Source organism: Streptopelia decaocto (assembly GCF_964273445.1).
Source record: "Streptopelia decaocto genome assembly, chromosome: 3".
Classification (NCBI taxonomy): Eukaryota; Metazoa; Chordata; class Aves; order Columbiformes; family Columbidae; genus Streptopelia; species Streptopelia decaocto.
The window spans coordinates 10,750,776-10,766,373 of NC_138656.1; the positions used below are offsets into that span (position 1 = coordinate 10,750,776).

General features: G+C 41.3%; 1 protein-coding gene across 1 annotated transcript in view; it reads right to left on the bottom strand.

Annotated features, from left to right (window-relative positions):
- Positions 1 to 527: 527 nt before the first annotated feature.
- The window catches only part of COMMD1 (copper metabolism domain containing 1), a 75,277-nt gene continuing 60,206 nt past the window's right edge, over positions 528 to 15,598 (bottom strand). The window contains exon 3 of the mRNA XM_082049257.1: positions 528 to 667. Coding sequence (XP_081905383.1) covers positions 560 to 667 — 108 coding nt within the window. The 3' untranslated portion in view covers positions 528 to 559. The remainder of the gene's footprint in view (positions 668 to 15,598) is intronic.

Genomic DNA, 15,598 nt, shown 5'->3' on the forward strand with positions numbered 1-15,598 from the left:
GGGAATTATTTAATACTCAGCAGCACAGAGGGCCTGCAGTTACAGAAACGTATGTCTCTCTGCTCCCTCAACTTGCTGCACTTCATCTGCTCTCCCAGGCTTTAAGCTCTAAGCAGACAGAGTTCATGTGGGTAGATTTGTCCTACATGGTCCATGGTCTGGAAGGATAAACATGCGTCCCCCATAGTCAGCCTATTTTTTCTGCTCATTTCTCCTCTGCCACAACTGGCCAATTTTCCTTCGCTGTTCACCCAGCCCAGTATTTACAGCATCTGGGAGACTCAAAAATTGATTGAAGGGAAAAAGAGAAAAGCTACGCTGAGGTCAAAGGCCAAATTATGCAAAACTTTATGAGACAATGCTGTTGCTGCCTTGGAGAACAGGCCTGGAGGACGGGACAGAGAAAGCTTCAGTGTGACTTAGCCCATACTTGGTTGTAAACGCACTGTGCAGTTATAACTGGGATTTAACAATCATTACCTATTTTATGTGCAGAAATGGGAATTATGAAAAAGTACCAAGGGTCATTTGTTTTCTGAGTTGAAATCTCTTTATTTTGTTAAGTCGTCTGAGTCAACAAAGTCATGCTGTCCTCGATTTCTGAGAGTTTCTTCAGCATCTGGCTCACCTTGGCCTCATCAAACTCCAGACAAAGAAACTCCGATTCCTACAAAACAAAATTGCAAGAACAATAGTTGAGAAAGATTGGCTTTTCAGGTAGACAATGGAGGCATGATAGTGAGTCCTGACGACTGGTGTCCCGTATCTCCTTTTTTCCTAGTACCAGTTAAATAACATCAGTAGACCCAAAGGGTGACTACACACCGACCGAGCAAGAGCAGTGCGTGCCAGCAGGCCAGCCAGCAGCTGCCGAAGAGGACAGAGGAAGGCTGAGCTCTGCCCACCCTTCCTTTCAAAGCAGGCACTAGTTTGGGTCTCTCCTTAGCTGCAGACTTTCACAAAACTTGTAGAAATTTAATTGCATCTGAGACTTCCACTTCTCTTTCCAATCTGGTGATTCCCAAAGCTGTGGCTGCAGATGCCAAGAACTGCAAAGTGGCTGGAGCCACCACACAAATTTCATCATATACGAAAAACAGATTTTATATAGGGGAAAACAAGGATTCAAAACACAGTCTTGTACAGGACGTTCCAGTCTGGAAATTCAGGAGAGTTTTATATTCTCTTACACATGGGCTCTAATGTCAATAAAAACTTAGAAGCAAGATAAGAAGCAGCACTGATTTGCTCTGAAAAGTCCTGTCACATGTTAAAAAGTAGTTATTCTCTGACAAGATGGATATTGGGATATAGTAAAAGGATCTGGTCAAAGGCCCAGAAAATAAAGAAAATATATAAAGAAAATAAAGACTACATATATGTGTACATATATATACAGTTCAAATGATATGGAACTCATTAATGAACACTGATGTGAAAAGGCCTCCTGAGACCTCCAGTCCATTAGCCTTACTTACTGGTACGTCTATAGTGACAGAGTGTTTCCTACAGCGAGTCTTGCAGAAGAAACGTTTGAGATTGCCGGGAGTGCAACTGTACTAAAGGTCATTCCAGGTAAAATACCATCAGTGACAGAGAAACAAATAGAAAATATTTGAAAATGAAAGTGCAGCCAGTATGGAGGGAGGTTTCCTTATGAGACAGCAGAATGGTTTTAGCAATCAGAATCACTGGATATCCACTGAATTTCTGTAACACAGACCCGGTGGTGCTTATAAAAGCAGAAGAGCACCTTCAGGTCTCATCTGTTTTCTACCAGACTAAAATTTATATCATTATATCAAAGTACATTTTTTTCCAAACAATTAGCAGCTACCCAAAACATCACAACTTCATCCTTTACATTCATGGAATTAAAAGTTTATACACAGGGATAAAATTATTGGACAACTTAAACCCATCAACTTTTATTAACCACATTTTAGGACAAAATAAGCATTTTTGCCCGGGAAACAGGGATAGTTTTACCTTTTGCCCTCTCTCCTACTCCCGTGGATTCACAGGTTGTTTCATTTTTTGTAAGAACCAAACCAGCAAGTGAGATAAGAACCAAAATGTTGACAGAAGAAGCAAGGGGATCATTTTGTGTGCAATCATCACAAAAGACACAGCCAGAAAAACTCTAACGGGAAAGGACGGAGGTGTCAGAAGTCAGTGATCAGGCAGCTGCGCGTGTGGAAGCACATGACAAAGTTGTGCCACGGCTTCTGCTCAGACAGTCACACAGGGAACTACCACAGTTCAAAGCAGAAATCAAAATGGTGATTTAAACCTTTAAACTTTCTAAGAAGGAAGAATTCACACAATAAGAGCGGTGTGCACTTTAGAATTTCTCCTGTGTTCAAATATCGCTGTCTCTCCCCTAATGCTGGTGCTCAGGTAAGTCACTTACCCGTGGCCTAGGAACTTCTCCCATGGAATACCTGCCGCCCTTCCCAAGAGCTGCTGCTGTGCCAGCGCGGTCCAGCTCCCCATTCTCACAACCAAGAACTGCTCATTCTCAGTTACCCTTTTTTAAAAACATTTCTTAATCACTAAAAGATTATAATTGCAGTCAAAAGGAAAGTGACTCGAAATAGCCAGCAAGGAAACCTAGAAAACTGGCAGAGGGGTAGCGCAAACCTGACAGTAATAACCACACCTTAACTTTGCAAGTTAAGACAAATATTTTACAAACCAGTCAGTCCTTTACACCTTTATTTTTTAAGCAGTGCTCCATCCGGGTCACTTGGCTAGTTTTTAAGTGGATAGATTTAAAATATGAGGTGGCTTCGGTCATTCCTCAATACATAAGTGCTGCTGCGAGCAGGGGGAGCAGAGGCAGCTTTAGAGCAGTGACAGCTCCAGCATTAAAAAGAAGCTGGGAAAGAGCCCCAGTCATGCCAGCAACTTGGCCACCGCCAGAAGATATTAATAGCATGCTCCATGTTAGAGTTATTTCTCTAACACGGACAGAAACAATAAGATATTACCTCGAAGGTTTAGCTTTAGCTGCACCTGCTTAGAGGCTTGTGTAATAAAGAAATGCCAATGTTAATTAAAAAAAAGGAAAAAATTCCAAGCACCCTCCCCCATCCTAAAAAAAATAACCCACAAGACAAAAGAAATTTTAAAAATCCAACCTAACCCGAAATTGGAAATTAGACACTTTTAAAAACAGTGTGAGGACACATTTTCCTTGAAAAAGGTACATCTTCAAGTAGTTTTTGCAATGATGCTGCCCTGCTCTATCACAGAAGCCTCCCTTCATCGTAGACTACTCTTACCTACTCATTACAGCGGGATTTTGCTATTGTACTGCCTGATAGCAGAAAATAAATAAACCCTGATAAATAAACCCTGATAAACTCACCTCAGCATTATTTCAACTATTACGTGCTTCCAAACCTTTCTATGGAGAACCCGTCCTTGACACGTGGTGCACACAATTGTGTGCATATGTGACTCAGGCCGGTATCGCTGGCAGGCCCTGAAAGGCTGCCCGCTTAAGAGGTGTTGGACTTTGTTCCGCTACATGTCAAAATAGACAAGAAGATACATTTGATTTTCTCCTCCCAGCACTGAGCAGTTCCTTGGTGCTCCAGGTTTGCTTCTCCAAGGAACTGTTGCTCATGCAAAGCTGGGGGAGATGGAGACAGAAACGAAATAATAAAAGATAATGCATAAGTTACCATGACAATGTTCTCAAAAGTAGGAAAAGAAGCCCCAAGAAGAAGAAAAATATTTGATTTTAGCTTATTTTCACTTCTTCAAGAATCAGGGCAATGCCACATTGAACTGGATGATTCACGCTAAGTGGAAATAGTTTGTGTCAGATGTTCATGAGAGTGATTTATTTTTGCTGCTTAGATTCTCAGAGTAGGAACACCTGATAAGTGGTAAAAAGAAAATAAACAACCCAAGCTGCCACAAACCAATGCAGGGTGCTAAATGTACAAGGTGCTGCATCGAATCTCCTATCACACTGTGTCAATAGTGATCCTGCTGCCAAAATTCAGAGTTATTTTTAGAGTCACTAATATTTTGCAAGATACACTGGGGCATTAGATAACGACAACAAAGTCTACATAATTCCAGAAAAATTGGAATGGATGTCAATCCATTGATTTCATATGGCCACGTTTCTGACAATACTAAATTCATTATTTTCCATGCAGAGATATTTTTGCAACAAACCTATAATCATGGTCTTCAAAAACTCTAAGGTAAAGAGCACTTCATTTCCATAATACCGTATAAAATGAAGCACAAATACTTGAACTGAAAGTGTCTTCTAATTCTTCTACATTATTTTGGTATTACATGAATCAAGAACCCTTAAGCGAATGATTATTACATCCACGCAGAAAAAGACGTTAACCCGCTTGCAGATTTTTTAATACTTTTAATGTAACATCAAGCCTGTAATATCATAGATTAAGTAGATAAAGGATTGTAGAAACTGGAGTAATTCCAGGACCATAAGACCAGGTCTCTGGTACTGCATGGCAAATGTAATGTCATTGCTTTTATGATACCAACCTACTGAAAATAGTCCATCTAGTATTTTACACTGTACATGAAACATGAGTCTTTATGGCTGCAGAGATGCACATGCTTTAACCTGCTGCTCTTTGCGTCTTTTGGAAGCACAGGCTTCCTTTCAGAAAGCATTACAGGCAAAAAAAACCCAAACCATATTTTAATCAGTGTAACTAATTAGAGGGAAGCGTACACTAAGTTGTTAACCTTTTCACATTATAAATAATTAATAAAAGAAAAGACAACTTAATACTTTGATGCAAGCTTTACAGACTTTCTGTATGACTATGCTGTTTTGAAACTGGTGATATTAAGCTGCACTGGTTTCTGTAGGTCTTCCAACTTGCCCTCTTTTTGATTTTGTAAAAAAACGACTGTTTCCTTTTTTGAGCCATTTTAACCTTATGTATTCACCATAGCCCACCAAGAGAACAGCGTCTTGTCCTGTGTGCTCCCCCTACACAAACTCCATATTACAGGGGTTACTTACTCACACTTGCACTTAAGAATATTAGACCACAATGTGTAAATACAGAGGTTGACAGTGAACAAATGGTGGATGTCTAACACGAGTAATTACGCTGTGTTTGTGATTAGCGATCTTCTATTTCTTTTCATTATTGAAAGAGTGCTCAGCCATAACCACTGTGTTCCAGATGCTGCTAGGACACTGCTCATTCATTATTGATATCAATTAGCCCAAACTCTCGGCTGTTTCAGAGAAAACACCACACAAGGTGCCTTCCTACGAGGGCAAAACACATTCAAATACCCTGAATGCTGAGCCACTTCATATGGCAACTTGCTGTGAGCATAAAGGAAAGGTTACAAAAGACACAGTTCTGCTGGTACAAACACAATTCAGAAAAAAAAGACCTGCTGACCTACTGACAAAATGCAAATTTCATTCTTATTCACCGATGACTCTTTGCAAGATTATACCTGCAACTTTTTATGTGGTCTTATCTGATTGTCACTTGCTAAGCTTGCTTACCTGGTTCCTCCAACACCTTTTTGAAATGTCTTCAAGTAGCTGAGACTCAAATTACCCCATAAAATGCCGTTCCAAATCTGCTGTGGTCGTTGACTGTTACAGCTCTCCCTTGCTGAAGAGCGGTGTATGTTTAAACTTATATAATGTACATAGCATTTTGACCTCCTGTCCACAATTCAAGTCACTAATTATAAAACTGTGAATTTGACAGGGAATTCCCAGTGATTTCTCCAACCCCGTACTCAACCAGCTTCATACATATGCAGTGACTGAAATGCATTCATAATAATTGCTTAAAAACAGCCTGTTTTGTCTTCCTGAGTCCCACATGCCAACGTCGAGCACAAATGCTAAGGTTGCAAAGTCAATCATCCCCATGAAGCTGCATCATCTTCATTTCAGCACTTGGTAAAACAGGCGAAGAGATGCAGAACCTAAAATCCCTTTGGTGTAGCCACAGTTTGAGATACCTAACCCATTTTTCAGAAACCTGCAGTGTTTTTAATAGTGCTCCACACCCTTTCAACATGGCTCTGACCATCTGCGGCTCTGACCATCTGTGGCTGTAAGCACACGGCTCTTTGTAGATTTAACTGCACCTGCCTCGGGCACCCAGAAAACGGGGAACATCTTGTTGGGAAATGACTCTGAAGTGCTCAGCTGTGGCCAGCTTCTCCAGGCCTCGGGCCAGGGCTTTGCGGACTGCAATAAGCCGTGAGGTTGCATTTCACTGCCTTATGTGTGAGGCTGCCTCTTACTTTCTGGCAGTGCCCTGTGTCGTACCCCTGGGGAGCCTGTTCATCAGCCTGAACCCAGAGCCAGGTACCTACAGCACCCAGAGGCTGCATTTCCACTCTGGAACGTGTTCAATTCAGGCAAAATCCTCTAGGAACTGAGCTGCTGGACAAAATCTCCATCAAGGATGCACAAGTAAGACTTTCAGAGGCTCTTATATTTTTTAAGGCTTTTTTTTTTTTTTCATAAGGGCACCCAAAGGCACCTTCCTGACCTTGCTGTAAACCCTGAGCTTACTATTTCCAAGTTTTTTTTCCCAAAAAAAGAATTATGGCACTTCCTGTATGAAAAGATATTTAAGGAGAACCCCCAGGAATATTTTTCCCTCCTAGTCTTGATATTGGAGATGGACAAACCATTCTGGGGAAGGATTCAGCCTGGCACAGAAAATACCGACCATGTAAGCTGGTCAGAGCCAAAGGCCACTAAATATAGGGCTGGGTAATCCTAACCTTATGGCATTGCCATCACCATTGCCTTCTGTTAGATAGGAATAGAGTTGCAGCAAGAGAACAAGAAGTCTTACTATCTAGGTCCTGGTGCAGGAATGAAAAGTGAGACATCTCTGTATCTAAACTGATTTCTAAAAAATAATGCAAAAATAACCGCGTCCCGCCCCCTCCCGCCCTTGACTCTTCTCTGTCCCTATGGACACTATTTTGACACAGAAAGCACATCAAGACTGTTTTCAGTTGAATTCCAGTATTTTTGAAAGCACAGCTGAGCTCAAGAGTTCTTTCAAACCCTAAAGCAAGCAGTGTGGGATGATTAATCTTTAACAGGAGCATTTTTCTCCTGCTGCTTGACCGGCTTGAAGCAAATAGGTGTTAGCAGCAAAATAAATCACTTCACCTGCTTATTCCGCTGACACTTTCTTGGGGACACTGGTATACAACTCTGGTTGGGTCTTGACCACAGTTATTATGTAGAAGGTGCAAACAAAGAAAGAGATAAAATCACCAACTAGGAAATGCATTTACTATCTAACTATTCTTTGCACAAACTTTGTTTCCATTAGGCGAGCTTAAAAGGCCTCTGTGCAGATGGGTTGCAGAGATTTATACCATTTTGTATGCATATTAGGGAGAAAGTCCTGCTATTAGCCTGTCCTACAGGCACGTTCTTTTCCTCCTTACAACAAAAAGAAAGCAGCAAAACAAGTCTAGAGAGCTGGGACTGTTCAAGATTGAGGCTTATTAAGGGAGAATTTAGGGAGAATTTGTTCAGGGGCTTGTAGTCTATTTTTGGAAAGAACAGAACCATAGAATAGTTTGGTTTTGAAGGGACCTTCAAAGCTCATCTAGTTCAACCCCTGCCATGAGCAGGGACATCTTCACCAGATCAGGTTGCTCAGAGCCCCGTCCAGCCTGGCCTGGGATGTCTCCAGGGATGGGGCATCCACCACCTCTCTGGGCAACCTGGGACAGTGTTTCACCACCCTCACTGGAAAAAACGTCTTTCTTATATCTTGTCTCAATCTACCCTCATAGACTGGTCATCACAGGTCTAACCCCCATGTGGGAGATGGTGCACAAAATGTTTATGAGGAATCACATTAATTCTGTAACAAACACGGTTGACAGTGCCCAATCACCCTAAAAGCATAAACAAGACTGAAAGTTTCACATTATTTTTTCTCCTTTAGAAGAAAGCTCTTGGGGATCCTATGCAATTCCAGTCTCTGTCATAGGATGTTATCTCAGGGAAACAGAGGCTGAAATATTATGTTTAACATTTGTATGTATCTTTGTCCATGTGAATGTCTTAGTGCCTGCCTATGGGTATCTGACAGGGCTGAACAGGTGTTAGAAGAAAAAAATACACAGTGATACCTGCAAGTGTCACCAAACTGTACAGAGAAGTATATAAAGACAGAATTAAAACAAACGAACCAAAAAACCACCTTTGTATTGCTATGAGATTTTAATCAAAATATGTATTTAAAAACTAAAGGAAATACACTATATTTCTGTCAGGGTATCAGGTTCCCATCTTACTTCTTCTCACATTTTTCTCCAGCTAATCTCAGCTCCCCCACTGCTGAGCAGTCCTTCCCCTGCTGGTGCTCACATGGGTACCAGTGCCGAAAAAGCTCCATCATCATTTATTCGAGCTTTGTCTGCTGTGTCAGCTCTTAACTAACACAGAGTCTCCCAGTGGAGTCACTGCAAGGTGATGCACTCTCCTCCAAAAGTCCCCCGCAGGGGACCTTAAAGAGTAAATGTCCTTCCTCACTTATGATCGTTTCGTTCCTGTGCTGATCTGCGTTTTTCTATTTCTATCTTGTTTGACAGCTGTACTCGTTTTCCTGCACCATATTTTGTTTGGTTGGTGTTTTTAAGCCTGCTCACGGAGGTGAAATGCCAGTCGACAGCTTCCTCTATACATGTTTAATCTCCAAATATCTAGGCTAGCTTCTGTTTTTTTTCAGTCATGTAGCACTTAACTGCAGTATGAAATTAGACTAAGAAAAAGAGAGCCTCTGCTGGAAGGATCATCTTTTTTTTACCCTAAATTCAGCTTCTCTAGTGAGAACATTATTCAGACCTGCAAGTTGCATTCATCCCATTTTAACCTCCCTGTTATCTAACATGGGAGTCATTCAGCATCACAAAAGAAATAAAATCAAGAGTCATTCCGCATCATAAATAAAACCCTTTTCAGATTCAAATTTCCAGGACTTTGTGGTATTATTTGCCATTTTCTTAAATGTATTGGGAAGTACCATACTATAACATCAAATCCTCCCTGCTACCAGGGCGTGTTTGTGCTACAGGGTATCACCCAGACTGGAGTTTGTAGTCTCTGCATTTAACTCTTAATTACACAAGGAAATCTCTGTGCCTTTAACTTAACTGTGTATTTAATCAAATCACTGTCAACCACATTCTTCTCTGTTACTACAGTATTTACTGGCAGGACAACAGGATTTATCTGTGAGGCTAAAAATGACTTTTATACCAACTACGTAGATACAGTTTAAGTAATCTGCATTTAAAAATGATTTCACAGTGAAGGAATACAGTCAAAACCTTAGCAGAGAATACCTGACCTTTAGGAGTCTGCGTGACTTGGGATCCTGGCATACTCTGGCTCAGAGCACTATCAGCTCGCAGGCTTAATAACTCGGTTAGCATCCCCAAAACAGATCTCTCTTGCCTCCTCACAGCTCTTTAATGTTTTAGTTTATCTATTATATAAAGGATTCAAGACTCCATTAACGTCCTGCCTAAAAGTATTACACCAAATATAAAAGCTGAGTGGAAATTAATACCCTAAGACAGGTCAAATGACTGCTTTTTCCAGGACGGCAGGCAATGCTGGCTCCTGTTGATGGCAATGGCTGGAAGATCTTGGCTTTTCGACTCCAACCTGTCTTCAGCCAAGACCATACCTGGTTCGGTCAAAGAAGAGTTTGAAGATTAAAATTACTCTGACTCAGCATTTTGGAATAAGACATGTTTAAAACCTTATTTTCTGCTCCTTTCTGAACAGTACGCACTTGCCCTGGGGTCTAAAAGGCACCTGGATTGCCTGAAACTGAGGAGCAGATGAGGGGAGCGCAGGGTGTGTTGCTGAAATATTTCAACACACAGACCTGAACAATAAGTACAACGGTGTTTATTTTGGTTGCTGCCAGTTTTGCAAAAGTGGTTAGTAAAGGCCATGCAAATCCTTTGCTGGTTTGCATCTCTGAGCAGTGACAGGCAATGCCCTCAAAACCTCCCATGTTAAAAAAAAAAAATCCCTCTATTCTTGCACCTAAACTCAGCACGACCTGGCTACAGGAAATACACTGTGCCCACAAAATGGAAATTTTTATAGAGCAATTTTTCAAGGGCATCTGTTTATGCACATCTATCCCGGCTGTGTTTATAGCATCACAGTGACACTAGATCCATTTTCTCTGGGGTATTTTACCACCTAAAGGGGGGAAGAGCACAAAGCTGGCAAAACAGATCCTCACAGGCACACACCACCAGCAGTATCCCCATCTCATCACAAAACCATTAACATTCTGTCCCTGGCACGCTGGTGCATCACACAAATTCTGAATTACACACAAATATGCCTCTAAATGGAGAGTGAAAAGCTACACTTGTTTGGGCAGAAGGGCTCCCCTAAAAATACGAAAACAGTGTACCAAAGGCTTGAAAATATGCCTGCAGTTCAGCTGGGTTTTCCTTTTTAAAATATACCACAAAATGGTTGGGCCAAACAGGCGCTTCCTCCCTGCCTTCCCCCTTATTTTTAGGGCATTTATCTATACCGTTTCCGATGAGCTGAAAATAGAATTTATGGGAACAAAAGGGGCTAGTCAGCGTTACACTGCCACCGCAAAAACATACTCCCAGCCAGACCAAAATAACTATACTTGTTTCTTTTGAGTAGTTCAAATGTATGAACTTACAAGGGGAAGGGGAGTGGGGGAGGGAAAAGTTTTGTTTTATTTAATTTTTGATATTTTTTCTTCTTTCTCTTAGAATGAAAACTGATGTCTTTCTCCAGCCTGTTCTACAGCCCCGCCAGCACCGCCGCTGTTGCCGCGTCAAAACCTCGGTGCAGGACCCGCACTTGGATTTACCAGCAAAACAGCAGCTCCTGCTGAGCGAGGCGCAAAGCCCACTGAAGACAGTGGGAATCTCTGCACTGACTTCAGTGACCTTTGGATCAAATGCACTAAAATATCAGCATCATGTGCCAGCGGGGAAACACTGAAGGAGTACAGCTCTCTGCTGAAAAAAAATGGGAGAAGCAACAGATCTGTATTTTTCTTTGCCTTTTTTTTTAAACCCACAGAATATGTCCTTGCTAATATTTGCTGCATGATACATAACGCCTCTTTTTTTTTCTCTTTTCTCACCAGCCTCTTTCCTTGTGTAAGAGGAAAAGCAAAGGCTTGCCATGAAAGCTGAAGCTGTAGCACAACCCTGCAGAGAGATGAGCGTGGGAGGACAATTCTGCCTGTGCAGAATCCCACTGCAGTCGAGGGGCTGTAGGCTCTGCCCACACACATCTCTTTGCCTTAGTTAATATTACAACTTTGTTTTATTCAAGCTGCAAGTTCAAAATTTAGACCTAGAAATGAATACAGACAATAGAATATGAACTCTGCTTTACAGTCAATGCACCACACCTGGGTTCATCTGTTCAAAAGCCTGATTGGGACCCCATTCCCCAACATGATCCCGAAAACAGCCTTGCCATGAAGGTTGTTTTAATGTATGGCACTTCACAGACTTCTTGACAGGCATCATGTTGAACTGCATCTTTTTTTTAGAAAGATAAACGATTCAAAGAAAAGGTATCTAATTTTGGTTAAGCTCTTGTTCTCAATTCAAGGGCAAGTGGTACTTTAGTACAAATAATTTCCATAACTGAATTGCAGAGCAGTCATTTAACAATTATTAAGTGATCTACTCGGCATATAAAAACTAAATATGAAAATAAGCATGTGAGAATTGGAGATACCTCTGCACAAAGACAGGCTGCAGCTCCTCCACGTCAGCTATTTAATTGGTTATCTCTTTCTTCTACCCATGAACAAGAGAAGACGGCAATGAAATATAAAAGAACTCAACCACTTCTCCAGAGGAAAATGGAGCTGATCTGAATGGCTCATTTAGCCTTTTGTGTCTTTGAAGCAGAGGAGAAGTGTCTGGGTTTTTCTCTCCACAACAGCTACCTTTTTGTAGCACCACAGCCTTGTTCTCCTACATCAAAAAAATGTAAGATTTGTGACCTTGGCATATGTAAGGTCATCGCTCTTGCTGAAGGAATGTGAGAAATACGATGTGTTTCACCTCCTTCCCGTTCCTGCGACCGGACTAAATGTGTCCTCCTGGGAGACCAACCCAAGCACCGAGGACCGGGCCTTGCGGGCCTCATGCTGGTCTGGCACATCGTGGCCATGAGGGTGCAGTGACACCACCTCAGGTCTTCTCACTCCAGCTCTTGAGTGGAGGGACAAGAACCGAGTCACGATTTGCAGCAGCTCTCAGATAAAAGAAAAATGAATTGTGCTGTCGTTCAAGGTAAGGAGAAGAACAATATTAAAAAACTCCAAGCTCCCCCTTAACACCAAATGCTGTTACGTGGGTTTAGACAACTGTCCTAAAGTGGAAATGCAATAAAATTTGTGAGTGGGCCTGTGTCCTTGTTTCTTCTCTTGCCAAACATCAAAGCATGACACCTTTTCAATCCTTGCAAGCCTAGGGGTTTGTACCAATGGCTGATCTCCCTGCAGCACTCTTGACCAACAGACACTCCCAAAGCCAGGACTAACTGTGCACCATAGCAACAAAAATACTTGTTTCTGGTTTAAATATCTTGCTTTTCAATTTCCCTGCATACTGTCCTACCAAAGGGCTGGGAGGTAGTAGAGACTGTACAGAAAGATTTGGACTATGCTGTGGGCTGGAGGTGACAGAAAGGGGCCTATATATAAAATAAAAATGGTGATGAGAACAGGGAACATCTGTCTCCCTTCCTTGCCTGCAGGATTTTCACATCTCTTGACCCAGGTAATGCCTGTTATTAATTTTTCTATATCTATTCCATCTTTCTTCAAGGGTAGGAGACAAGAGCTAGCAAAATTTTTGCAGGAGCAGTAAATAATTAGATTTTCAGGTTTATTTCTTCCCATTCTTTAAGCTTGCTTTTACCTGCACTGCTGCTGAATGCTGAACAGGGATTTTCACTGACCATCCATCACTTGCACCCCTAGTTTTCCCTTCCTTCACGAGCCTTTACAGCACACAAGGAGCTCAGAGAGGTTTACAAAATCCAGATGACTCCTTCTCCAAAGCATCATTCCACCTCCTCAATCTCATTATGGCTCTATTAATTAGCAAAGCTGGGTTCAACTCATGCTAGCTGTTGTTTGTATCTACCATAAAACGTAGTGATGAATTTTTGGGAGCCGGCCACATGGCGTGCAGGAGGAGGGCAGGAAAATGAAACCAAGTTGGATAAGCAGCTAACAAGTTATAAGAAAAATGGACTTGCTGGCATACTGGGCTTATTGCATTCATTCTGCTCTGCTGTAGGCTCAGTAACATGCTGCCGGACATCATCCTTGGATGAAAGGATTATCCTGAGATGAAGTATGCTGGGGAGCAGCTTTACATTTGGAACAGCCTTTCTCCCCACAGACCAAATTAACAACTTTGGAAACAAGTTGTAGACATGTAAAGAAAATGTTAATACAGTGGTATTTTCCAGAATATCAGCCCGGGTTCTAAAAAAGGTGTTTGTGCTGTAATGAGATCCTAAAATAAACAGGCGGTGAAGATGGCATTCTTGGCCGCCTTTGATTGGTTCTCCAATAAACAAGTTCTTGATGAGAACTCAGCATTACCATTTAATGGGTTTCTGCTATTCTGTGTGTGCTTGTTTAACAAACAGCTGTAATTAAATGCTGAAAAAATACAGACCTCAGCTTCTCCTTTCAATCCAATGTGGTGGCAGCAATTTTTGTTTGGGTTTGTTGTTGTTGTTGTGGCAGCAGAGCAAGGGAGGACACCATGAGGTGTCCGTGGACCATGAACATCCCTTGCACAAGAAAGCAGCTTCCAAAAAAACCAACTTCCACTATAACATTTAACAAAGCCAGTCAATGCAAAGAAATCAAACACATCTTTGGTGCACTATAAAAACAGAACTACAGACTCCTGCCAAATAAATCCAAGAGATGCTTTCCAGAAGAACTTCTAATGTGCTGTTGAATCCTGTGCTATTGTAAAGGGGTTGATATAGATCTCAGGACACTGCTGAATTTTAAACAAAGAAATAGTTACAGACAACATTAGACTTGCTTTTTCTTTTTTAACCTCACTAGATTTATCTTACCACATTGCTCTTCTCAATATGATTTCACAACACAATGATGGAGGGAAGAAAGACTAAGACAAACCATTCAATGGTTGTCTTTGATATATAGAAAATACATGATCTCATCAGATCTGAGGAAAGTCTGATACAGCAGTTTGGATATCACTAAAAAAAGATGGTTTCTTCCAACCAAAATGATTCTATGATTCTAAGTGATGAGTGATTTCCCTTGCTGGAAATCTCTCCTGCGTGGTGCCATCCCTGGGTGGAGAACGCACTCTCCTCCCGGCAGTGTGCTCCAGCAGTGCTCTTGAAGAACACATGTGATGAAATCTCCACCATGAAACCTCCAAGAAAGCCAAAGTCTTCTGGAAAAAGGGAGTAATTTTTAGCACTCCCACTACAGATGAGCCTCAAAAACATGGAGCAGGACTTGACCTGCATCACTGTAGAGGAGTTAAGGAGGCGGCAAGAGGGTCACTGCTCATGACTTGTCATGGCCCAGGTTAAAAAAATCACCTCAGACAATATTTTCCATTGGGACCAGTTCTCCAGTGTAACTCCCTTTTCCTTGCTAGTTTTCAATTGCTTTGGATTCTGTGTCTCAAAATGGCCATGAATAGGAAATAATAAGCAAATAGAACATCTCCACTTATTCCTACATTATAGATCCTTTGTGAGCAAAATGACCATGACTTCCTAAAATTGCGGTGAAGCATATTTTTAACTTGTACTAAAGATACGGTGAGTCATTAATGACCTGGGCGCCAGAAGACTCTGCTTTCTGCAGTCATCGCTGCTCATTATTTCAAGAAAACAATTAGTCAAAATTAAAAACAAAGCCCTAGAGCTTCCAGAAACTGGATACTGTTCTTTGAATCATTCATGAACAGGATGAAAACAATAAAGGCCGTCTGGACCAGCCCCTCACCCCTTTGTAATGGGTATAATAACTAGAGACAATTTCATCAGTAACAGACAATAAAAATATAGATCCTCTTCAGGAGCTCTGCATGGGGAGGATGGAAGGATGGAAAGACTGAAAAATTATTCTTATTTACTGACCTGGCTGTGTTAAACTCCAAGCTACAAACTTTTTTTTTTAAACAAGTGTTTGAAGCATTGAAAAATAATAGCTGGAGAGGAATACTCATAGTAGAAAACCGAGGCAATACGTTCAAATAAAAATGTAGGGTTTAAAACTGGGATTAGACTTTTTGAAGACAATACATTTAAAAGATAGCATATTACCAGAACAGAGCAGAGCTGAAGCCATTTATTTTCATTAAAAAATGAATCACCATACTTTTCCCCAGCTATAACCCATTTATCTGACTATAATGAGGACCTAGCATTTGATGTTGTAATCTCTACAGATTCATCCACTAAAATATAACTACTGCAGGAGCAAAACAAGCCTGAGTCTAAAGCACT